The sequence below is a fragment of the Colias eurytheme genome, chromosome 5, assembly GCF_061535395.1.
Source record: "Colias eurytheme isolate Ceu_HAF_F1 chromosome 5, ilColEury1 Martin Lab GWU primary, whole genome shotgun sequence".
Taxonomy (NCBI): Eukaryota; Metazoa; Arthropoda; class Insecta; order Lepidoptera; family Pieridae; genus Colias; species Colias eurytheme.
Window position 1 is genome coordinate 108,144 of NC_142984.1, and position 26,553 is coordinate 134,696.

Consider the following 26,553-nt stretch of genomic DNA (forward strand, 5'->3'; position numbering starts at 1 on the left):
GAAGTTCTGAAGTTGAATTCGATAAGTTTGGATAAATTACACGCTAGTAACAGAGCTATATCAAGGGAAATGCCTATCAGTACCAACAACGGATACGAGATTCTCTATATGCAGCCTTCCATCATACCGATATATGTTATATTAATAACGAGTGCAGTTGCCCTAGTGACATGGTACGTCGTACGGAGAGTGCGTACATCAAAGCCTATTACTACGAGTGTTCATGGTAATCAAAGAGAAGAAATAGAACATCAATCGGCGGAGTGTGAAATTTCAGCGATATTAACGAGCCTTGCCCGCCAATAATCGCTGAACTTCAGGAGGGAGGTGTTATGTACTGTGTATACACGCCTTAACTATTAGAGGATGCATGGGGCCACCCAAGAAGGACTTGCACCTGTTAGCAATTGCGACATCGCGCACACCTGCGATTCCAGAGAGTGTTGCGGCAATCATCGCCACCGCGACGCTGTAGCTGCTCCGCTGTGGACGACGAGCACTCTTGGTTCCAACATTGAACCGGGAGGGACGTAGTTTAAGTTAGGAATAATTTATCATGTAATTTTTTTACAATAAATTATTAATAAGTAAATTTCGGTTTTTTTTGCGCCTTCGCGGGTCGGTCAATATAATTAGTTTTTATCTAGTTTTGATTAAAATAAAAATAAAAACAAGTAGCAAAAAATTTTGAAATGTTGTAATTTTTGAGCACCCTGTAAAGTCTGTATTTGTATGAACATATGTGGAGATCGCGTCCACTTATTTTCATGCGTAAACGATGATATTCATACTCAACTTTCTCGAATTTTTATAAAATAAACCTATGTTTTTGTTATATTCACTCAAAAGATTGTCTATTCTAGTGTGAAAATATAAAAATAAAAATCTAAAATACCTTGATATTATTTTTTTAAGAGTATTTTTCTTTACAATGTCATATTTTTTCAAAATGTGTGGGAAAAAATGCTTCTAATAAGTAAAATAAACACGCCAGGGAGTAAGTAAAGTAACTAATATAAAATTTGGTTATCAAGTTAGCATCAAAATTTACAAGAGTGTCACAGGTTAAAGTTTATATCACAAATTTTAATACCGAAAAAAATCGGCAAATCAGCGCCGACCGCTCGAATTTCTCCGACAGACAGCACCTTTTTGACGCGGCGCGCCGCGACAGCTGAGGGGTTAATATTACAAATAAAAAAATGACTTTAAGGTGTTGTTAATCAATATTGTACATCAATAGTAAGTTCTCACTGTGAGACAATAATGACAAACGTAAGGACAGCATATTTGTGCTGTCTGTTTTAATTTTCAATAGTGTTCACCCGGAGTTGAAGCCTCCACATTCATTATAGTCAAGGGTCAGTGTGAACTGTGAACAGGCCATTTTAGCTCTGTTGGCACTTGGCTTGGATAAAGAAAAAAAAATATTTACACACTGTATCTATAATTTATTATATAATAAACCATATATAAGATTCACATAGTTAAGACAATACTGCACTTCACCTACAGCATCAGCTAGTCATTTCGTCCGTACTCATCGCTAATACACAGTAGTGGAGTAGTACGAGCTGAGAGCGGTGCAACGCGAGCGCAAGAGCTGTCTGTATATTGTTCGTATTCTTATTATCATCCATAGACAATCAATGATTGGTATTATATTAATTAATTTTATTACAATAAAAATCAAATATCTGATCATGTTGCTGCCGCTCTCATAGGAAACATTCGCAGACATTAGGAAAGGACAAATGACATAAACAATCTACAGAATACAGTCGTCAATTCGTTCAGTCTTCTCGTTACACTCGGCTCATTCGGACCACAGTTCGCGGGGTTAGGGCTTCGCTACACTATACGAGTAAGTAGGTATATTTATTTACAACAGGTATATCGAGGTCATATCGATAAAATTCAAATCTCTAATACACACCGCGGGAGAACATTTGCAGATTGACAGACAGAGTAAGTATATAGGTACTTCAATATGCAATTGATCCCTTTTTATTGATGAACAACAAATAGAGATATAATAAATAATTAACATTATGTCATTATACACATAGGTACTAACTATCTTTGGTTCTTTAATTTAATGAAAATGATGTAATTTTTTCCAGTAAGTAGTTAGGTACATTGCAGTGTCAAATTCCGCAGGATATGTATATATATATATATACTTACATATGTACATATTATAACCGATATACGTCATATAATATGTATTTTAACCGACATTCTCAAAAACGTCAAATGACAGACATCAGGTAATTTTAGGTTTTAGACATATCCAGAAAAAAATATCTACACTACAGTCCCATGACGTCTAATGAGAAATAACACCAACAACAACAGTGAAAATTTACAATAACAAAGCCGACGCGCCGGGGCAGGACCGCGCAGGGCATGGACCGCGCAGGGCATGGACCGCGCAGGGCACGGACCGCGCAGGGCACGGACCGCGCAGGGCACGGGACGCGCCGGGCACGGGTAGACGCGCACACGCGACGCTCCGAGATATGTATCTACAGAATATGTTACATAAAGTGCCTTTAGGCCGACTACATTAGGTCCATAATACTTTCATACAATATACTTTTCTATAAAATATAATATAATAGTACATCTAACTCTCAAACATTCATCGTACAAACACTGTTTACTTGCATGCGCTCAATATAATATGATTTATAAAAATCTCATCGTTGACAAATTTTATTAAATTTAAATAATCTTAAATGCTACGTAGTACGAATTTAGAAACTGATGAATGAAAATGATACAGGTAAGTACTAGGTAATAATAATACAATACAACGTGTGTAGTGGGTTGCTTCCTGGTAGAGCGAGTACAAACTACAACGGTGCCGGCTCGCTAGGACCGACCAACCAGAGAGCACTACTGGAAAATATTTCAAAATCGTTTTTATTTCCCTTTGAGAGTTTCAGTTGCAGCCGCTTTGTAAATAGTTAAAGTTTCGCAAAAACCATGCGTGACACAATAATTTGTTCCTCTTTATCTACTACCTATATAAAAATAAGTCGGGTTTTCCTTCCTGACGCTATATCTCCAGAACGCAAGAATCGATTTCCACGGTTTTGCGTTCGTTGGAATTTGGAAAGGTCTCGGGCTCAGGTTTATAGCAAAGAAAAGGTATCTCTGGTGGCGAAACGGAGTTCGCCCGGTTTGCTAGTAAGCACTAAAAATAATTCAGCGACAGCATAGGTCAATATGATATATTGAAAGAAAGATAGAAAGAAAGAAAATCATTTTTATTAGGTACACCACATAGAACATAAATATAACAAAATTTAAAAAAAGAAATAACACGTAAAAAAATAAAGACTAATGAACAAAAATAATTAAACTAAAACACGATAAGAAATTAGTGTGGCGACCTAAATGGTGAGGCCCTCAGCATATGTCATGTCGACATGGGACCGGCATAACGCTGGTTTTCAGTGCCCCCCACAACACAAACATATTGCTGTCTTGTATAGTTGACTCGCTATAACTTTTTTATGATAACCAATAAACTAAATCGCGGGTTAAAGTTAGCGTCGGCCCAAAGTGACTATATCCACGCGGACGAAGTCACAGGCAGCAGCTAGTAAGTCCACACCCGAGCACAAAGGGCACCGTACTTACTCTACCAAGGAAGCTCAAGAGGTCACTGAATTATACAATTTTCTAGTAACCTTCTATTCGCTTGCGGTAACAATTAGAATAATAATTATGAATAAAATATAGGTTTGTAATTTGTATAATATAAAAAGTACAAATAATTTGTGTTCGTATAAAATTCCGCGTGTTTCGTGAGAAAAGGACAGAAAGTAGTTTTAAGTGAGGGAGGGAGGGGCTCGGAGGGCTCGCTGAGGGCGGCGCGCTCACTTGATGGAGCACGCGAACTGCGCGCGCAGCCGCCGCAGCGACGACGCCGCCGACGAGCTGGCCTGCACGAACGGATACTTTCAAGTTTCAACATAAATTACAGTTTATTAATGGTAGAAGCACAGTCTAAAAATCATACAGTCGTCCAACGAAGTCGTCTAGAAAATTTATTTAAATTTATTCATATTTTGGGAGAATCTACAGCTGTATTCTTAAAAATAGTCACATGATTCAATCATAATAAGCCATTTACAGATTCTCACGGCTAGAATAACATTAATATTACCTATGTACCTAACAATAATTACAAATGTGCGATAAGCGATTACGCAACCTCGCAGGACAAGATAGCTAACATCATAAGTAACATTAACATTTGTTCAACGACTATTGGCATAACGCAATAAATTATTTTTAAATTTTTTAAAAATAATTTATAACGTTAATAATATCAGTTATGCCGATCGCGATGATATGGTGTTGCTGGCCCCGACTGCTTCTGCTGTGTCTGAATTATTGAGAGTTTGTGAGAAATACGTTGAGGCACATGGTCTGCAATACAATGACAAATGTAAATAATTTGGAAAATCCAAAAGTGCACGCCTCATAATTTTTTTTTAATAAATATTTATTAATTATTATTTTTGTTTATTTAATAACAATTAAACCACATCGAATCAGACCCTGAAAAATGAAAGGGTTCTATTCCTGAGCATACTCAAGCGTAAGAGAAAAAAAAAGACTCGATTAGTAAAGTATTTCGGTCGCTATCGTGTTAACAAGAAAAAGGATCCGCACATACAGACACACGGACGTCCAAGACAGAACTTTTTTAAACTGTTTTTTAACTAGTTTAAATAACAAAAATGACATCAAAAATATCATGAACGTTAAAAATAGTGTTTTTTCTTAATATGTGTGTGTATGTATTATCTTACAAGTGCAATGTATGATACATAAAGACATTTTAAGTTTGAAAAATCAGATGTTTTGCGCGAAGTGACAGTAGTACCCACCTCAACGCTTCGCTTATGAGGCGTGCAATATGTTGTATTTGGGGACACCGGTAAGTATCCTAGATGTACTTCCACCATAGCTCTTAATGGTATAGTTATAGAAAGAGTTAAACAATTTAAGTACCTTGGGCATATGCTTACCGATGACCTCCGAGACAATGTGGACATTGAGCGGGAGCGACGAGCGTTGGCGGTTAGAGCCAATATGTTGGCTCGTAGATTTGCTCGTTGTAGTAAAGACGTAAAAATAATGCTTTTTAAGGCGTTCTGTCAGAATCTCTACACGAGCAGTCTATGGGCCAACTATGCGGATCGATCGCTAAATGCTCTTCGTGTCCTGCATAATAATGCCTTCCGAATACTGTTGAAACTGCCATGCTTCTGCAGCGCCTCCGGGATGTTCGCTCAAGCACACACATCGGATTTCTGGGCCGTCATTCGCAAAAAAACAGCTTCTCTTTTAATGAGAGTGCGGGGCAGTTCCAACAGTATTATAAGGACCATCGCGGAGGATGTAAGTGCGCCAATCATGGGACACTTTGTGCGCACACTGGTTGCGTGATGCGTCAAAGCGACATGTCTACGCGTAGAGTGAGTGTCCTATGGTGGACTTAGTTTTTAGTTTTTTAGATGTAATTTTACTAACATTAATACTTAGGTTTATTTTTTTGTTTTACTAACAAATGGATCTACGATATCCGAATTTTTGATGCTAAATAAATAAATTAAATGATTTTTTAAGCTTTTATTGTACTCTCCTAACACTTGTAAGTCTATGCGCTGACCATTACTTTACTCTATGGCGCTGACTGTCGCAGATAGGTCAAGTTCAAAGGCACTAGCGCCGCTCCGCCCCTACCTCCCCCCTCTCGTTCGCTTCTTGTTAACGTAATTTTTGGGATGCGCGTAGTTAAAGCGCGTAGTAAATGAATATTTATTTTTGTATGAAAATAAAATATATAACAAATTATCAAAAGTCGTAGAACAAAAAATTTTGTTACTTATGATGTTAGCTGTCTTTTCCTGCGAGGTTGCTGGTGTTTTACAAGTAACCCTGTATATCATAAAAAAATCAACTATCATTTCGAATGGAAAAATGCATGAAATCAAAATATTATTTGCCCGGTCGAAGCGTATATAGAGACTATTATAGCACGTAGTAACCCTAGGTACAATTTATATTTCTGCCTGTTCGTTGCCTACCTTAAGAGCGGTAGACGGGTAGGAGTCACCGGCTGCATTGTCGTTCTCAATGTCGCCGTCGCAGTAGAGTGGCGCGGCGGCGGCAGGGTGCGGGGCGGGCGGGGCGGGCGGGGCGGGCGACAGCGGCGCGGCGAGCTCGTTGCCGTTGTCGTCGCGCTCCGAGCGCGAGCCGCTGCTCTCCCAGCGCGACCACGCGCCTGCACCGCACATATACAACATCATTCACATTTTCATCTACAGCGCCTTTGAAAGCTCGTTGTACATGATTAGATAACATGACGCTTATCTATCTCGCTAAGTGCTAACGGATATTTATTATTTAGATCCGTATCTCAATATTCGATCCGCTCGTAATTCAGCGCATTATATTATATACCTATTTTATAGTTTAAATTAGGATAAGTTTACTAAAAATGTTTTTTGATAAATTATAAAAATTAAAGTAAAATAAAACATTCTCAAATCGGATAGGTATCGAAATGCGCGGAATGAACGTGTTTTCATAAGATGTTTCAATGTGAGCTTTTCTAGTTTTATAACACAGTATACATAGTTTACGGTATTCCCCATGTCCTTTGTGCTTGGATAGAAGATTTCCTGAAAGAACGCACGATACGTGTCATTATTGATGGTTGTTCATCAGATGAAATGACTATTAATGCCGGTGTTCCTCAGGGATCCGTCCTCTCTGCAACTTTATTTCTTCTGCACATAAACGACCTTCTCAAACCCAACATGTTCGGATATGCAGATGATACTACTGTTGTGGAGAGGTATCTGTCCAATGCCCAAGCATCCCAAATCATCACCAAATCCGAGCGGCAGGCTATGGTTACGCGTATGAACTCAGCCTTACAGGATGTCGCTAGTTGGGGCGACGCTAATCTGGTAGAGTTTAACGCGAAAAAAACACAAGCGTGTTTTTTCACTGCCAAACGGACTTCTCTCCATCTAACTCCATCTTTCTGTGATGTACCGATCTCATTAACTGACAGCCTTGATCTACTTGGTGTATCGATTTCTGCAAATCTCAATTTCGGACAATTCATCGAGTCCAAAGCCCATATAGCAGCCAAAAAACTTGGAATACTTGCTAAAGTGAGACAATACTTCACACCGGAACAGCTTCTAAAACTTTATCAAGCCCAAGTTCGGTCGTGTGTGGAGTATTGTAGTCATCTTTGGGCGGGTTCCGCCAAAACTCACCTTGGAGCTTTGGACTCCATCGAGCGACGAGCTTGCAGAATTATTGCCGATACCTCGTTGATTCGTCGTAACCTTCAAAGTTTAGATCACCGCCGACAAGTTGCATGTCTGTCGGTCTTCTATAGAATACATTTCGGTGAATGTGCGTATGAACTCCACCACCTTATTCCACCTTCTCCATTTCTTTATCGAACATCCAGGCGTGGAATGGGGTTCCATCCCTTCACAGTCGATATACCGCACACACGCACTCAGCGTTATGCGAATTCATTTTTCATTCGAACTGCGAAGGTGTGGAATTCTCTTCCATCGTCAGTATTCCCGGACCATTATAATCTGCAGCTCTTCAAGTCTAGAGTGAATAGGCTTCTTCTAGGCAGACGTGCTCCTTCATAGATCACATCACCGCTTTACATCAGGCGGGATAGTGGTCAAACGCCTGCCTATCATGTATAAAAAAAAAAAAAAAAAGTTATTTACGTGAGCTATAATGTTTTGGCGAAATAAAGATTTTCCACAATTTTAAGTAGGTAGGTACTTACTGTCGGAAGAGCGCGTTGATCGTGAATTTTGTGCGCGGCTAGGAGACGACGAGTCCAGCTCCAGGGACGAACAAGAGGCGCCGGAGCGCTCCGACTCGTCCCAGGCGTCCTCACTGTCGTCCCCGCCCGTGGCCCCGGTGGCCCCCGTGCCGCCCGTCCCGCCCGTGCCGCCCGTCGCGCCGGCCCCGCCGTCCACCTTCAAGCCGCCCGAACCCTCCTCAGTGTCGCATTCCTACATAATATGGGGTTTTGTTATAGGATGACGTTTACTGATACAATTTTGGAAGGTTTAATATTTATTAATGTTCATTTTTTCCGAACTAATCACATATTGGACGTTCGAATTAATTCGTCAGGTGACAATAACGATAACGTCTACGACTACGAGGTATAACACAGTGACACAGCAGTGTCGTAGCACGTGTCATTAGCAACCGGTGTGGATCCCGAATTTGCCGCCCTATCATTTTTAAATGAATTACAAAAAATGTCGAGCATAATATAACTAAACTGAAAAGTAAACTAATTAATGTTCTCACATAAAAAAGTTTACTCAGTCATTCTTACAAAACATGCGAAACTGAAACGAATGAACTGATTGAATAAAAAGAAGACAGACAGAATGCCAGACCCTCTGTCATTACGATGAAGTACAAAGGATTGACAAAGACAGATGTTTTTTTTTAATGAAAATTGTAACAAAGTAATTATAAGTTTTCTTAATACATAATAGTTATTGGAGAACGGGAGAACGTTGTATCACCCATGCAACATAAATTTATAGGAACAGCATCAAAAAATTGACGAAAAAAACTTTTTTTTTTTGACCACCAGTGAAATGCCGCCCCCGCCGAAGTGCCGTCTCCGCCGAAGTGCCGCCCGGTGCGGGCCGCAGCCGGCGCCCCCCCCCCCCCATGCTACGCCACTGTGTCACAGATTAACTAGAGTTACAATACCTACAAGATGCAGTTTACAACATTCTTTCTTCATTTACCTATTTTTTAGGTTTGGTATAAACGTACATTTTTGAGATCATGCGGAGGGCTTGCTTCCTCGCTCGAACTGGTTTCATCTGCGAAAAAAGAGAATAATAAAGAGTATCTTTTTAACTAGGTGTTTATGCAACCATTTATTCAATCACTAATTTGTTTTTTTTATTAGAACGAAATAAGAAATAAGAAGAGATTTACCTTTATTGCTTTTGTGATTGTTGAGCTTGTGCTGCAGGAGCGGATAGAAGCCGCGCGCCGTCGCGTTGTGCGGCTCGTACTGCAGGATCAAGCGGCAGTACTTCAGCGCCTCTGCGTACTGCCGTCTCATTATCGCAGATAGAAACTGAAATTACAACTGACAATAAACACACATAATATTTTTTTATGAACCTATAATATACATTTATGAATGTGATGGAAATTTCCACTTATCTTCATCAGCTGTTCTAATATTTATAGGACTACCGATTTCAACTCTATTCTATAATATACCTAAAAGTAGGATTTTACATAGTGGATTATTGTTTATATTTTATAATAGATATAAAAATAAGTCGGGTTTTCCTTCCTGATGCTATAACTCCTATCCAGAACGCACGAACCGATTTCCACGGTTTTGCATTCGTTGGAAAGGTCTCGGGCTCCGTGAGGTTTATAGCAAAGAAAATGTATCTCTGGTGGCAAATAGATATAAGATAATAGATATAAGTTACGAAATGAACGTACTATAATACTTTATTGCACACACACAAGATTTACATAAAACACAGAAAAAAAAAACAAACAGATGCAAGTATGTATGTACAAATGGCGGCCTTATATCTATACTTAGATCTATACTTATATTATAAAGCTGGAGAGTATGTTTGTTTGTTTGTTTGAACGCCCTAATCTCAGGAACTACTGCTCCGATTTGAAAAATTATTTCGGTGATAGCCCGGTAGATAGCCCATTCATCGAGGAAGGCTATAGGCTATATAAGGCTATATATCATCACGCTAAGACCAACAGGAGCGGAGCCACGTGGGTGAAACTGCGGAGCGCAGTTAGTTATCAAATAAAATTTTGTGAATAACGGAGTTAAAAGATAGCGCGATAGCGACAGGGCCGTAGCCAGAGATATAATCTGTGGCCAGTCAAATTTGAGGTAGGGCAGCATTCTTACAGGTGGGGCGGAAGTGACGGAAGTAACTCCGGCCAAGAGGGAGTCGGACTCGCGCACCGATGATTCTGTATAAAACTGTTTTTCTAAGTTTCCTTTGTCAGTGCTATATATACAACGTTGCTTGGTACTAAATTTTAGGATTCTGTGTTCACGGGAAGTACCCTGTAGGTTTTAATTCTTTACTTTTGTATCTACAATTTTTCACATAACCACAGAATACAATATAATACCTAGTAGCTAAACGCTACAGAACGGACACTCTCCGCCTCCCGCCAAAATTAAACACTTACCTCACCCGCACGATGAGTCTAAAAATGGTCCATATTTTTCTACAGGGACGATACGCACAGACGATACGCAACGAAGATTGACAACATTAATCAAATTGACTTAAGTAAAGTAATTTTATTATTTTGGATTTGTGATTATCGTTTTTCGTAGAAAATGGTTAGATATTGTGCTGTTTACGGATGTATTTCAACAGAAAAACGCGAATTTTTTTTTACGCTAGTCAAAAATGTGCCAACCATAATAACCAAGTGTTTCGTTTTTTATTTTTAGATATCTTTAAAAAAAATTTTCTACGATATTTGGTGAAAACTTACCTTATAATATCCGAAATACACCGTAATTAATTTGATTACAAATATTTCCTTTTTCGTCTTATTTCAACTTAATATAAAAGGAGCAGCTTAACTTTCAATCGAAAATTCTCACGTCAAAATATCAGCTGTTTCAAAAAACTTTCCTTTTTTCCTAGTGCCTCTAGTTCGTTGAAATCTCTACTTTTTGATTGTGAAAATTGTACAAATAGTAATTGTTCTCAGTTTTTAGTGGTTTACTTAATTCATTTAGTGCGGCCAACGCACATGCGCGTTTTTCGGACTTTTAACATGTGCTTGCGGGCGCGTATGCGCGTCCATTCAAAGTAAAGCGAATGTATAAAAATCTTTGCACGATAATTTAAAATTACATTTACAGCTCATTTTGCAGCTCCGCCTTTACAGTTTCAATATTCAATCGGTTTCGGCTATACGTCCAGGCATTGCCGCACAAAAAAAATATTCGTTGTTTAAAAATTACGATTAAATTTACGATTTTTAAAAAAACATTTAAAATATGTATTGGAATTTTCGCGGCCGACTGAGCTAAATAAATTCGTATAAAAAAAATAGATACACTAGATAATTTATTATGTTGCTAATATATGAAGTGATTAAAGGCGCAAATTATCCCTTTTAGAAATTTTCGATATTGTCGATAGAGGCGAAAGTATTGTAATTTTTACTGATTTTCGTTTTTATTTTTTTATATTATATGCAGGCGTTAGTAGAAGCTCTGTTTAGTACCAAAAAAAACCTTGAACTGAGTTCTACATGTGACAAAAATACCACTTTCTAGCCACGAAGGTATTACGAGATATAGATTTTCAAAGATTGTCAGGGTTGTCCCTAGTAAACAAAATTATATATATCATCTATCTATTACCAAGTTTTTGTTTATGTTTTAGTCGTTAGTTATAGTCGATATTTCAATATATTATTATAGGTAGATACTTAATTCTTATATGTAATAAATTAACTGAACAAAAAAAATCTTAGATTTATAAGACAATTCAATAATATCAAATTAATACAAATTAATCTCCTTTTTTGTGAATATTTCGAGCATTGATCATAGTAATCTCATTAAAAGTCAAACCGAATTCTTTGAAAATCTATTTCTCGTAATAAATATTAAATTCGTGGTTAGAATGTTGTATTTTTTTCACATGTAGACCTCAGTTCAAGGCTTCTTTTGGTACAAGTACAAGTACAAGTTACAACCATTGAAAAGAAGAAAACGAAGAGAAAAGAATGGGCAAAATTATATTTAAAAGACAGGGATTCATTCAGACATATGCAGTCATATCATAAATCTTTGTAGAGTTCTAAAATTTATATTATTAATCTTTTTTCAGTAATAGCCACGTCATCCGACGCCATCGCCATTGATAACGATCGACCGACGTCCGTTTGGTTTGGCGGTAGAACTGTGACTAAAGCTGTAATAAGTATATAGTCCGGCGGACCACTGTACACATGATCGAATATGGTCCAGAGCGCACCAAGGTCACGGTGCGGTCCGTACCAAATTCGAACGTCTGTTTATACTTTTATTACCACAGTATTACCATATATTACCATATTTCCTACAGTAGTGCGACGAATGTACTTGTGCAGAGTAACGGAGGGGAACTGGCGGGGGTCGGGCGACGCGGGCCGCGTAAGGCAAACACGCTTAGTTTGCCTTACCTAGCGCGAAAGGACGACGCAGTCGTATTTTTTGTGTAATAATTTTATTATACATAGGTACTTACATATTCTATTATGGCGCGCACAAACTGTGCCGTTTACGGATGTAAATCTACATTGAAATCCCAGAAGGAAACAATATTTCAGAAAGATTGTATTAATTGTATCTGTTGAATTAAAATCAAAGCTATGTATATGTTGTCCTCATTATTTTCTAATCAGATTGTACATCCCAATGCGAATGCATTACTTAGTTAAATGTTATAATATACAATTAAGAACATCCAAAAATAGTGTCCACTTAAATAATATTTAGCAGTGCAATATCTGTAATTATATATTTATGAACAAATAATTACATCAGATTTAATAATCGCAATTATTTTGAATGTACATAATATGAATAAATGATTTCATCATATAAATATTAATAATCACAATTGTTTTATTTCCCATTTGTTGCAACCCTAGCGTATTTTCGTGTGGCAGCGTAAGTACCTACGCTGGCGGCGGCATCGCGCGACATCAAAGGCGATTCCTTACTGTAGGAAATAATATTGTAATACTGTGCTTTTACTTTTAGCGCAATAAATTTTATGACCGTCATAAAACACGAAAATTTTCAAACGCACATAAGCGCCGTGCCGCACTTGGGCAAAGTATTGATGGACGCACTAATGCGCCCAGCCGCACTGGGTAGACTTTCTTCAACCGCGCAAACGCGTTCATAGCACCACACGAAATATTTATTGGACGCGCATGTGCGTTTGCCGCACCGGGTTAGTGAGCTATTTACTACGCATCTGCAATTAATTCGCAATTTCGATAATATTTCAAAAGAAAAAATGTCAAGAGTTCAAACTTCAAAGTAACGATACAAGAGCTAATATTTTGCAGCATATTCAAACACAAAACACATGAAATGATTTCAAAAAAAAACATTCCAGCTTGTTTGAGAAATTTGCCTGATTTATAGTGGAGTCATTTTAATAGCCAACATTTGACTATTAGAACATTTTAAGTAAACTGTATCTTCATAGAAAGGTGAATTGTGAATGAGATTTACCTAAGGAAAAGTGATTTACCTAAGTCATATTAAAGTGAATCCGTCCCGGTAATATTTTTATTCGTAAATTTAAGGAGCAAAATAAAAAGAGTAACTACCTATAATTTAAAAATAATTTGGAAAATCCAAAAGTGCACGCCTCATAATTTTTTTTTAATAAATATTTATTAATTATAATATAATAAATAAAATTTTTGTTTATTTAATAACAATTAAACCACATCGAATCAGACCCTGAAAAATGAAAGGGTTCTATTCCTGAGCATACTCAAGCGTAAGAGAAAAAAAAAGACTCGATTAGTAAAGTATTTCGGTCGCTATCGTGTTAACAAGAAAAAGGATCCGCACATACAGACACACGGACGTCCAAGACAGAACTTTTTTAAACTGTTTTTTAACTAGTTTAAATAACAAAAATGACATCAAAAATATCATGAACGTTAAAAATAGTGTTTTTTCTTAATATGTGTGTGTATGTATTATCTTACAAGTGCAATGTATGATACATAAAGACATTTTAAGTTTGAAAAATCAGATGTTTTGCGCGAAGCGACAGTAGTACCCACCTCAACGCTTCGCTTATGAGGCGTGCAAAAATTGCATTTATTCTTGTGTAAGTACTTTATGGTTAACTAGCTTCCGGCCTGCAGCTTCGCCCACGTTTTCATCGTTATAATATGTCTGAATATAAATTCAAGAAATATGACAGCTCACCTCAGCTAGAAACTCTGAAGGCGCCGAGGAAGGCTCGTTGCCGTCCGAGCAATCCGGGCTGGTGGAATGTCGAGTGGCGGTGTCCATGGCGCGGGCGCGCACCAACCGCTCCGGCGAGGCCGAGTGCCCGCTCTCGGGCGCCGGCGGCAGCTTCACCACCAGGCGGCGCTCGGGGCGCGGCGCGGCGGGCGCGCGCGGCGGCGACGCGAGCCGCGAGCTGAGCAGGCGCAGCGCGGCGCGCGACGCCGTGTCCAGCGCGAGCGGCGCCGAGCTGGCGGGCGGCGGCCAGGCGGCGCGCGGCCGCGGCGGCGGCGGGGCGGGCCGCGGCGGCGCGGGCCGGTACAGGCGCGAGTTCGGGACGGGTCGCCGGAACACGCGCTTTCGTCTGCGACCACGATTCGAGCTCCCTCTGTCCGCCTTCCGCTTCGATTGAATCGCTGGGCCCGGGTAGCTGGGCGACAAGTGAAACAAAATTATGTCCTATGTTTTCCTAGGGTTTTACGGGTAATACGGGTTTTAACTACACAGCAACAGCAGCTGTCAGAACAAAAGAAGATGACTCATTTATGTTATGAATCAACATCGTAGTTATAAATTATACTTACAATTCGAAAGCAACCTATATGCGTTGATAGCTCTGTACAGTGAGTGAACAACTAACTCTGTACAGTGAGTGAACAACTTCATCGCTAAATATCATAAAAGTTAAACGAAGAATCGATTTTGATAAAGAAAACCTTTTAGAATTAACCTTAAACAATCAGTCAAAAAATTTAACAACCTTGCAAAAACCAGACTCGAGCATTAACAATACAATAATGGAAAAGAAATCTAAATAACGTCTTTTTATTTTCGGCGGTCAACAATGTGTAAACATGGCTGTTCGACTTCACCGTAACACATTTAACTTAGCCGCAAAATATGAAATATCATCAATAACTAAACCTTTTGCTCACACAGAAGACATAACAGCACCATGTTACAAAATAAAAACAAAACCGACGGATAAATTTATTTTAAGTTTAGGAGAACACGATGATAACCCATTCCACTTTATGGCCGAAACTGCGGCTATACTCCGATATTTAAAGGACACTAGTGTAATTATACTTAATATTGTTAAAAACAGATATTTAAATGAAAATCTTATTAATAATTATTAAAGACAAATAACTAGTTATTTTTAAAATATTCGAATTGCACATTCTTGAATGTTAATGAAAATGATTGCAACTCTCACAGTAACTACCTAAATAGAATATGTTATAAAATTAATACAGAACTAGAATTCAAACATTACAGTAACGAATTTTTGGTTTGCAAAGACTGGTTAAATAAATTAAAATCAACTAATAAAATTAAATTCAGTAGTACAGTTACTAACTTAAAAAATAAATATTATAAAGATACATCTACCCAAGCTGAGAATTCGTTACCATACGTTAATAATTATTATAATACTAGCGATAAAGCTACGCAAACCGTTGACGCAGAAAATTTGGTTGAAGAGACTGAGTTTTTTCGAGCATAAAGTATATGATGGTAAATATCTTTTGCATCAAAACATTGCAGGCATACTGAATAAAATAGAGTGGCTTGAGTTGTGTTTGGCAGAAATTGAAGAAAACATTAGTATAATATGTCTAACTGAAACTTTTATCAAAAAAGGAGAGGAATGCAACCTTATTCTACAAAATTTTTATGTTGCTTCATCTTTCTGTAGATCACAAGAAAGGCGTGGAGGTTATTGTATTTTACTAGACAAGTCCCTTGATTGCAAGACTATTAACTACTGTGCCGATTATACAGTAGAAAAAATATTTGAATGTTGTGCCGTTGAGATACAAAGCATGAATTGTTACGTGGTTTGTATACCTATATAGAACACCTAACTCAAACATAACAAAATTTTTCGAAAAATTTGAACTTTTCCTTCATAAATTAACCGCAAACAAAAATTTTAATATCATATTGGCTGGAGACTTTAATATTGACGTAATGAAAGAAAGCCAGTCTTCAAAATGGTTTAAAAATTTGCTAAAAAATTTCAACATTAATATAATTATTAATCAACCAACTCGTAAACTAGCATGCCTAGATATAATTGCAACAAATATACCGCGAGCAGAGGGTAAGGTACTGAAAGTATTTCTCTCGGATCATGAAACATGTCAACTAGTTAGTCTACCAAAGCAAGCTGGCCATAAACCAAAGTATTGGTTTGTAACGCGAAGAGACTATTGCCAGGAAAATATTAGGAAATTTGACATGCATTTGAAATCTCTTTATTGGACGGATGTTTTAAATGAAATAAATGCTAACGCAGCTTTCAAAAAGTTTCATGAGTTGTTCTGCTTACTGTATCATTTATGTTTTCCTTTGTACAAAAGAAGGATAACGAATACTCTCAGTCACGTGAAATGGATGTCAAAGGGTATAAAAATAGCATGCGCGAGGAAAAAACAGCTAAGATTTATTCATTATAAATCAAAGTCCTTGAAAAAAAAGTTAGAATTTCAAAAATATAATAAGATACTCCGATCTTGTATAAACTGCTCAAAAAGAATAATAAATAATAGATTAGTATTAAATTCCAAAAACAAAACAAAAGCTACTTGGGATTTGATAAAGATCAGAGGGACGCATACTTGGACGCATAATATTATGTCTGATAACAACTGTATTGACCTAATCTCACATAATGACGTTGATATAACAGATCCATTAAAAATTGCTATGACATTTAATAATTTTTTTACTAATTTGACATGTATTAATTCAATAACTACTTCCATTAATCAATCAAATCATTACAAATCCATACTAATATTATAAATGCGAAAGTAACTCTGTCTGTCTGTCTGTTACTCAATCACGCCTTAACTACTGAACCAATTTGCATGAAATTTGGTATAGAGATATTTTGATACCCGATAAAGGACATAGGATAGGTTTTATCCCAGAAATCCTACGGGAACGGATTTTTTTGAAAACGCGGGCGAAGCCGCGGGCGGAAAGCTAGTATAGAATAAATTCAATCAATAGCAGCATATTTCTCTCACCATGCACAGAACAAGAGATTGTTAAAATTATAAATTCTCTTAGAAATACAAACGCTGTAGGTTATGACTCAATAGCTACAAGCATACTGAAAGAATGTAAACACAGCTTTTCTTACGTACCTATTGGCGAATTTAATTATAATAAATCATTCTCGCAAGGCATCTTCCCTGAAATCCTGAAAGTATCTATTGTTAAACCATTTTACAAAAAAGGTAGCAAAACTGATATAAAAAATTACCGCCCGATTACACCTATATCCATTTTTTCAAAAATTCTGGAAAAAGCCATGAGTGCCAGACTGTTAAAATTTTTAAACAAATTATATAATATAATTAAAAAAGAACAAACAGGATTTCAAGCAAATAAATCTACTACATTGGCTACGTTCTATTTAATTGAGGAAGTAACGAGGTGCATTAATAATAAAATTCCGGTTACATCAATCTTCTTCGACATGTCAAAAGCTTTTGACTTTGTGGACCACAAACTACTCATATATAAATGTGAGAAATATGGCATTAGAGGTCCTGCTCTTGAATGGATTCATGATTATTTGTTTCAGAGACAACAGATGACCACGTACAAGTCCCCCTATTCTATTATAGCTAATAGTTTCGGAGTGCCACAGGGCAGCATATTGGGGCCTTTATTATTTTTAATTTACATAAATGATCTACCTGACATAATGGACCAAAATGTTATATTCTTTGCAGACGACATTTCAATAATTTATTCTGACGATCACAAAGAGATTAACTATAACACGACAATTAACAATAATTTAGAATTAGTATTGACATGGTTTAATGATAATAATCTATCTGCGAATAATTATGACTAAAACAAAATTTATTCAATTTTCGAATTATAAAGCTCGACACACACCGCCCATCGAACCAAAACATTACATAAAGTTCCTAGGGTTAAATGTAGATCAAAATTGCAATTGGAAAGCTCATTGTGACATGATTACTGGAAAAATAAATAAGTTCGTTTACGCATTAAGAAGATTAAGAAAAACAGTGTCCTTTAATGCTGCGCTTACCGCATATTACGGATACGTTACATCTGTGATACGGTATGGAATTATATTCTGGGGCAACTCGACAGACGTGACAAATGTATTCTTGGCACAGAAGAGGTGCATAAGGGCTTTGTGCAATATTGGTCCCTTAGAATCTTGTCGACCATTATTCAAAAAGCACCATCTTTTAACACTCACGGGTTTATACATTTTGGAAATATGTTTATTTGTCAAAAAACACGGTGAACTTTTTAAAAACATGAAAGATAACTCTAGATTGGGACTAAGAGATCCTACACGTCTTATGATGCCTAATTACTGCCGTTCAGCACTCTACCAAAAGAATGCCAGTGTGATGTGTATAAAGATATCTAACCTGCATATACCAAAGCATATAAGGGAACTGCCAAAAAATTTAATGCAGAAAAAATTAAAATCGTGGCTATAATTCCCGAATTTTGTAATGGAGAAAATAATAACGATTATAATATTGTAGTAATCAAATTGTACTAATAAATAAAATTGTAGTATTGCTGTATTATAATGTATATCTATAATAATAATAATAACCTAAATTAAATATTTGTATGCCAATTTGTTGGCGAATTGTGCGGATGTGAAATTTATTATATAACAACTTTGTAACCACAATTCATACAAATAAATTATCATTTCATTTCATTTAACTATTTGGGCCTAGTAGTAGTACCTAATAGCTAAATGCACTTGTTACAACTAGAGCAGGCTCCAAGGAGATGTTCGTTTGCATAAATAGCGGACCTAAATCTGACTTCTGATATATATTGTATAGATCCCAGACATCCTATAGACAGATGTTGCCAACCAGTTTTGTGGTCCCCTTCCCCGCACCCCGGTAATTAAATATGGCATACAAAGAAAAAAATAAACATTTCCAAAACATGCCGCGTGGGGTATCAAATGAAAGAGCTTATTGAGTAGATCACGAATATATAGCATACTATAACATTTCTTACACTTTCTCTAAGATTTTTTAGAAAATTTACGAAAATGCTCCATTTTTGAGTTAACTTTAAACCACTATAGATTGAAAACTCATGAATATATTTTTTAAATTATTATTTTAAATAATTAACAATAGTCCATTGTTTACGATTCAATAGTTCGTACAGTGAAATAGTTGCATGGGGGAGTGGGGGGAGCATTCAAAGATGGCGAGTATATTTTCCAGTTTATGCCAGAAATAAAGGCCTTATACAAAAATATCGGTGTCAGGGCTTGGAATAATTATCTCTGCACTATCGTTGTGTTTGACAGAATGAAAAATATGGCAGAACATTCTTGAATCAGCCTCTTAACTTCATCAGTCTCTTCTAAACTTAAATATACTTCTTTTTGTAAATATTCTTCTTAAATATTCTTCTTTAATGGTTTAAAGTTAACTCAAAAATGGACCATTTTCGTAAATTTTCTAAAAAATCTTAGAGAAAGTGTAAGAAATGTTATAGTATGCTATATATTCGTGATCTACTCAATAAGCTCTTCCATTTGATACCCCACGCGGCATGTTTTGGAAATGTTTATTTTTTTCTTTGTATGCCATATTTAATTACCGTTGTGGGGAGAGGGGGACCACAAAACTGGTTGGCAACATCTGTCTATAGGATGTCTGGGATCTATACAATATATATCAGAAGTCAGATTTAGGTCCGCTATTTTTGCAAACGAAACTCCACTGAGAGTCCGGTCTAAGCTAGTTCTACTCGTTTTTATCTTCTAAAAATTTGCTGTCAAAAAGTTCTTTTCAATTAGTTAGTTACATCTATTTCTTACTAGTAAAAAAATATAACATTTACTCACAGGCGCGGATTGGGCGTGTAGAGAGGGCGCGGGCGGGCGGGGGCGGTGTGCGGGCGGGCGGGGGAGAGGCGCGCGCGCCGCGGAGCGCCCAGGTCGATCACATCCACTCCTGTCTCACTTGCTGATCTACAAATATATACTTAATTCATAATTCACTCTTATAATTAAACGAAAAGTTTATTATTAGTAGTAGACTATTAGATAAGGCAGCATAAAAGCAGTACCTAACACAAGCATTAGCACCTCGACCACACTCGATAATGGCGCAGCTAATATTATTTCATATTTCGTATTAGTTTGATGTTGACTAAGTAACTAAGTGTTGAGTAAGCTTGTAGGATGATACTATAAAAATTCCGTCTAAAAATATGATGAAATGGATCAAAATATTGCTATTTTTTATAAATTACCTAGTAGGTAACACGTATTTTGCTAATCACAACAACTTAATATTGTACCGATACGACTTTTTAGTTTTTAGTTATTCATATTATCTTCCTTATCTTTTCATGACCTCCTCCTTGGTACCAAGGCGTAGTCCGTTAACCACCAGAGCGTTGAAACGAGGGGTCCTGACCCCTGGGTTCGATTCCCAATGGTGACAAACAAAAAAAAGTTACGGTCTGGTAGCAGGTAGACTACACAAAAGGCTGATCACCTACTACCTACTATTTAGAAATTCATATAAATTGCTTGCAATTGCTTTACTTAGTTTAAAACTGTACAAGACAAATATTTATTAAAAGTGGGTTAGTGGAAACCACGAACGGGTTAATGCTCCTACAGCCAGATCTACCGCGATCGATGCTGGCACTGCCGCGGCCGCTCATACTTCGCAGTTCGCACCGAATCGTACAAGTAGATAACTAAATATAAAATACAATCATATAGGTACATATCTATGTTTTGTTTGGGTCGTACATACCGTCCGAGAATGTTTTAGAGGGTGTAGTTATTAGTATGTAAATGTAATAATTAATCTTATCTTATCTTCTTCTTCTTCTCTTATATATAAAAATGAATCGCAAAATGTGTTGGTAAGCGCATAACTCGAGAACGGCTGAACCGATTTCGATAATTCTTTTTTTATTATATTCCTTGAAGTACGAGGATGGTTCTTATGTAGAGAAAACGTAAACATGTACCACGGGCGAAGCCGGGGCGGACCGCTAGTTATAAATAAACTTACCCAGTTTTTTTGAAGTGAAACTTCTTTAGACGCGTGGAAGGTAAAATTTTCATGGTCGCGTCATGGCAATATCGTTGTCGTGGCCATATCGTAGATTTGCTCATTTCATAAAATGATTGATCATTTCACGAAATGGTCGCATTTCATGAAATGGCCAACATAGTTTGATCAGATCGTTAAATCGTCAATGTTTCATGATTTGGTCATCCACATTGGGCCAGATCGTATAAAATATAGAGAGTCCATAAAATATTTAAAAAATCCAGATTTTTTTTTTATATCAGAGCAAGCAAAGGAGCAGGTGGGCCACCTGATGTTAAGTGGTCACCACCGCCCATAAACACTTGTAACACTAGAAGTGTTACAGGCCTTTTATGGACAAACTAGATTTCCGCCCGCGGCTTCGCCCGCGTTTTCAAAGGAAAACCCGCATAGTTCCCGTTCCCGTGGGATTTCCGGGATAAAACCTATCCTATGTGTTAAGTTACCCTCTATATGTGTGCTAAATTTCATTGTAATTGGTTCAGTAGTTTTTACGTGAAAGAGTAACAAACATCCATACATCCATACATCCATACATCCATACATCCATACATCCATACATCCATACATCCATACATCCATACATCCATACATCCATACATCCATACATCCTTACAAACTTTCGCCTTTATAATATATATTAGATTAGATTAGATTAGATAAGCATATTTTAAGAACTTGTAACTGTTTATCGTGTAACTTTGCACTAACTTAAATGCCGGCCAGCGGTTTTTGCAATAGAAAACAGTTAGGTTAGGTTAGGTTAGACTTTGATAAACAACGCGCGAGCCGAGCGAGCAAAGCGAGCGTGCCGCGGCAGCGGCCGGCGAGTGCCAGAAGCGAATCGCTTTTTAAAAAAGAAACAATTACAATAATATAGTATGATATAGGACAGATTTTAGACACATTTTTTCTTCAATATAAGATATCCGCAGTTTCCATAGTACTCAAACCTCTTCATCGTAAATTCTTTGCTATGACTTTTTCATATTGTAATTATTAAACGAATTATGAAGTTTTTTCTGCGAATAATTAAATTTTCGCCAGCGGCCGCCATCTTATCATATAAACACAGCACTTGCAGCGCCTCTACCAATAAGTAATGTAACTATTTTACTATATGATCAAATAATTTTGATCATTTCATGAAAAAACCGCGCGTTTAGTTGGCCATATCGAGAAACGATTTCTTATCATTGATCTGCTCAAACCACAATATCATGATGTGGCCAATAGACATCCAATCATTTCATGAAATGCGACCATTTCACGAAATGATCGATCTTATCATGAAATGAGCAAATCTACGATATGGCCACGACATCGTCACGTCATGGAGTTAGCCGACGATTTTGGTATCTTTGAATGTTACCAAAGAAGTGTCATTTCTGACACGTGTGCTCGGCACACACGCTCTTTTTTACATAGGTAGATAATATAACTGCAATACCTACTTTCAGTTTTAATAAAGAGCCTAGGCTAGTAATGAATTATGAAATTGCAATGCAATTCAATCATTTGGCTGCGACAAAGCTATCATACGTGATATGAGGCATGCCGCATGACGTACCCAATCTCGTCGAAGCGCTCAGCGAGATGCGAGGGCACCACGATGACTTCCTTCTTGGGACTCTTAGCCGACGGCCGCTCTGTGGTATACCTGAGCAAAACATTGTTTTCAGTTGATTAAAACGGTTTCTTAAAGAGATCGTAAGTAAATAATAATCATAATGCCTAGAGTATTCTTTCAGGAGTCGAGAAGAACGAAAGCGTGCGAATGGTGGAGTCACGGAGTGGTCAGTAAGTCAGTAAGTGTAGGTCGAGCGGAAACTGTTCTATATCACGAAATGGTGCGTGATAATGGCACGATACGTATGGCTATGTGTTGCCGCAACAAAATCGTGCGGAACGGAGCGTTGGTACTGCGTCATCGCGGCGTCACGTCGCCGCGCCGTGCGATTGGCCGCGGATTGACCCCACTGTCCTCTACTACTTCGATTTGCCACGCAACCGCCGAGCAGGACACTCCCTCGCTAAAATTAATTGTACCAAACGCATTTTGTAATTTTGAATAAATTTATATACGCGCAAAATTTACTGTCTTCTTCTTTAACACTAACGCTTTAACTTTAACGCTTAACTTTAACGCTAAAAAAATCTAGAACACCGAATTGCATTTAAACATTGATGCACTAAATAATTTTATTTTAATTATTTTTGAAGTGTAACTTCTTTATCGGGGTTGGACAAAAATTTAGTGTAACATTTTTGCATTACGCCCATAGAGTTACGCCGTACGCGTGACATTTTTGCGTTACGCCGCGGCCGTACGCGTGACATTTTTGCGTTACGCCATACTCGTGACATTTTTAAGGTCATAAAGAAGTTTCACTTCTTACGTGTGTACTCTAGAACACGCATACTTTTTTTTTAAGAATGCAATGTTTTTAACCAGTCGACTCGTATACCTTTCGAACCACGAGTTCAGAGCCTACTGTGACTTATGAGTTGTGACTTGTGAGGGAGTAAACCCCGTGGTGCCCGTGAGCCACACACGATGTTACGCGTACACGGCGTACACGGTACACCGGCTTGTCAAGTTCCCATCGTGCGTCATAAACAATTAATATTTATCTCAAACAGATGTATCACTTCTGTACCAATTTTTTTTTTGGGATTCAGTACGAAATACGTCATCCTATTTATGAATTTATTTAACCATTTATTATACCACACTATTTAACAATACAATGAATGCGAGGTAAAGTACAAAAGGTGACCTTATCGCTTAAAAGCGATTTCCTCCAGGCCTCATCCTATATCTTTATTAAACGACATTAATAACCTCCGAATAAAATTTCAAACATTATTTCCTAAGAATGAAATAATAATCTATTACCTAGTATTCTTGTTTGAATCTTAATAAGGAACATAGACAGGTATAAGGAATATATGGAAGATAAAAACCCATGGAGGGTTATCGCGTAAAAACCACAGGACAGTTCTCTGGCATATTATGATAATATACAGTTACATATTTTGTAAAATTAAATTGTAATAGGTACTGATATGATTTAAAAGAGCAAATATGGAGTTTCTTGCCGGTTCTTCTGATACTGCTTTCCGAATCGGTGGTAAATGTAAAAAATATGTATTGACGTTTCAAAAGTGCTTCTCCAAGAAGTCTAATTGAATAAATAAATGTTTGAGTTTGAGTTTATATCTTATCTTAATCTTAATCTTAATACTATTATAAAGGCGAAAGTTTGTATGGATGTTTGTTACTCTTTCACGTAAAAACTACTGAACCGATTACAATGAAATTTAGCACACATATAGAGGGTAACTTGGATTAACACATAGGTTAGGTTTTATCCCGGAAATCCCACGGGAACGGGAACTATGCGGGTTTTCCTTTGAAAACGCGGGCGAAGCCGCGGGCGGAAATCTAGTAGTTAATATTGTGATTGAAAATATGTATGAATTTTTAAACAATATATTCTTATTTTAATATGAATATGCTAGCTGTTGGTTTATAGAAACTAGATATTATCTAGGCTCTAGCTATAGATAAAGCTTTAGTTTCCATTCATTAAAACGTATCACATAGTTAGGTATATTTAACATTGAAAAATCCAAACTCACTCGTTCACAAACTGCGTAGTTAATACGAAGCATAATCGTGACCAAAACAAAAGCACACCTCAAAAATATACAGTACTTATCGATTTCAAGAGCAACAGTTAGTTTTACTGTAATCCGCTATGCTCTGGATGCCGTATCGTACATATTTTGTGCAAATTACCTCCATATACGGAGTTATTCCAGAACACTTCTAACGACTCACTTGAGAAACAAAGGAATTCTAGGGTTGTTGGAAGGCGTAAGCCGTTTCCACTGTGCTCCCTCCGAGTATTCGATACTACGCCGCGCGAAGGAAATCTCATCGCGCATGCTCCATTTAATGGTATGTAGTATGTACCTATCTACATAATACTATATACCGTTTACGCATAAAATAGTACGATTCAACTGTATGTATGTCATTTTTGTTATTTAAACTAGTTAAAAAACAGTTTAAAAAAGTTCTGTCTTGGACGTCCGTGTGTCTGTATGTGCGGAGGATTTTCTTGTTAACACGATAGCAACCGAAATACTTTACTAATCGAGTCTTTTTTTTTTCTCTTACGCTTGAGTATGCTCAGGAATAGAACCCTTTCATTTTTCAGGGTCTGATTCGATGTGGTTTAATTGTTATTAAATAAACAAAAATTAATAAATAATTATTAAAAAAAAATTATGAGGCGTGCACTTTTGGATTTTCCAAACTATTTATTTCTGAAGTTTCAATAATCATGAGTTAAGACGTATACGTTCATATATGTATATCGAATTATCGAGAAAGGATACCTATTATAATAGGCTATAATATAAATATTATGACGTCTCTTGACTCTTACTTTGCAAAGAAAGGATACATTGGTAAGTGAATTATTAATTAAAAAGTTGAAGCTACTGTTCAACTTTAACAACTACAAGTCAGGCGCGCCGCACACGACACTTGTATCCTCAGAGGAATAAACCTATGCCACAGAACACTATTACTCCTAGCGGAGACCTATGCTCTGAGCTTGTATCTCTATAATTGTGGCGCCACATTTGAAACGCGACACATTTATCGCCCCCATATAATATTTGTACGCGAGCACGCACACCGAGGAAACATTTGGAGCGGGCGCAATTTGAAATGCCTAGATTCACTCGACTCATGAAATATTTTTATTTTTTCCGCATAATAAATCAACTTTGTTAGTTTTATTTGTTTGTCAGAAATTAATTATTATACTCACGGTTTTTTAAGCAAAATTGGTTTTAACACCATAATTATTGCTTTCAATATTCACAAAAATTTTATATTTTTTATAAAAGAAATATATTCTTAAATGACACCTAAAACGACATAAAAATAAATGAATCTCTTTTTACAGATAGGCCATGAAAAAACAAATGAATATTATTAAACTCCAAAACAGATACACGATATTAGGTATATAGGCTATAGGTATTGTATTATACCCAAATACCATACCACAGTATTATGTACATAATGATAATATTATCTATAATACTCACAAGTCACAATACTATATTATTTTTCAGTCTAAACCTTTGGTCTACACTGTGGTCTACACATACGACAGAGCACAGCGACAGAGCAATATTTTGGTGAAGACCTTTCTAGTTTTTTTTTGCTCGCTATTGTAAGTACCGGTAAAACCTGCTAGCTTTGCCAACGGTTGCAGA

At 37.0% G+C, this 26,553-nt stretch overlaps 1 protein-coding gene and 1 pseudogene across 2 annotated transcripts; one reads left to right on the forward strand and one right to left on the reverse strand.

Moving 5' to 3' along the window:
• Window positions 1–1,442: 1,442 nt before the first annotated feature.
• On the reverse strand, window positions 1,443–25,210 carry LOC149908203 (uncharacterized). 2 transcript variants are annotated; one of them, XM_090101647.1, is made up of 9 exons: window positions 25,097–25,210; window positions 22,820–22,909; window positions 20,019–20,144; window positions 14,093–14,543; window positions 9,052–9,196; window positions 8,884–8,933; window positions 7,862–8,093; window positions 6,114–6,310; window positions 1,443–2,528 (listed from the first exon to the last, which is right to left on the reverse strand). In XM_090101647.1, the coding sequence occupies exons 1-9, from the start codon at window positions 25,201–25,203 to the stop codon at window positions 2,313–2,315; spliced, it is 1,614 nt and encodes a 537-aa protein (XP_089957773.1). In that variant the 5' UTR covers window positions 25,204–25,210; the 3' UTR covers window positions 1,443–2,312. The 2 variants fall into 2 exon arrangements, with proteins under 2 accessions (XP_089957773.1, XP_089957774.1); XM_090101648.1 differs by having other exon boundaries at window positions 2,438–3,956.
• LOC149908204 (uncharacterized) lies at window positions 14,770–15,623 on the forward strand (annotated as a pseudogene).
• Window positions 25,211–26,553: the final 1,343 nt, after the last annotated feature.

What these genes read in the sequence shown, in the direction of transcription:
- LOC149908203 (XM_090101647.1), bottom strand. Translation starts at nt 25,203, where the DNA reads ATGCGCGATGAGATTTCCTTCGCGCGGCGTAGTATCGAATACTCGGAG. An exon ending in GAGCGCTTCGACGAGATTGG is followed by an intron (nt 20,145 to 22,819) that starts GTACGTCATGCG and finishes ATATATTTGTAG; the next exon opens with ATCAGCAAGTGAGACAGGAG. An exon ending in CTTCAGAGTTTCTAGCTGAG is followed by an intron (nt 9,197 to 14,092) that starts GTGAGCTGTCAT and finishes TTGTAATTTCAG; the next exon opens with TTTCTATCTGCGATAATGAG.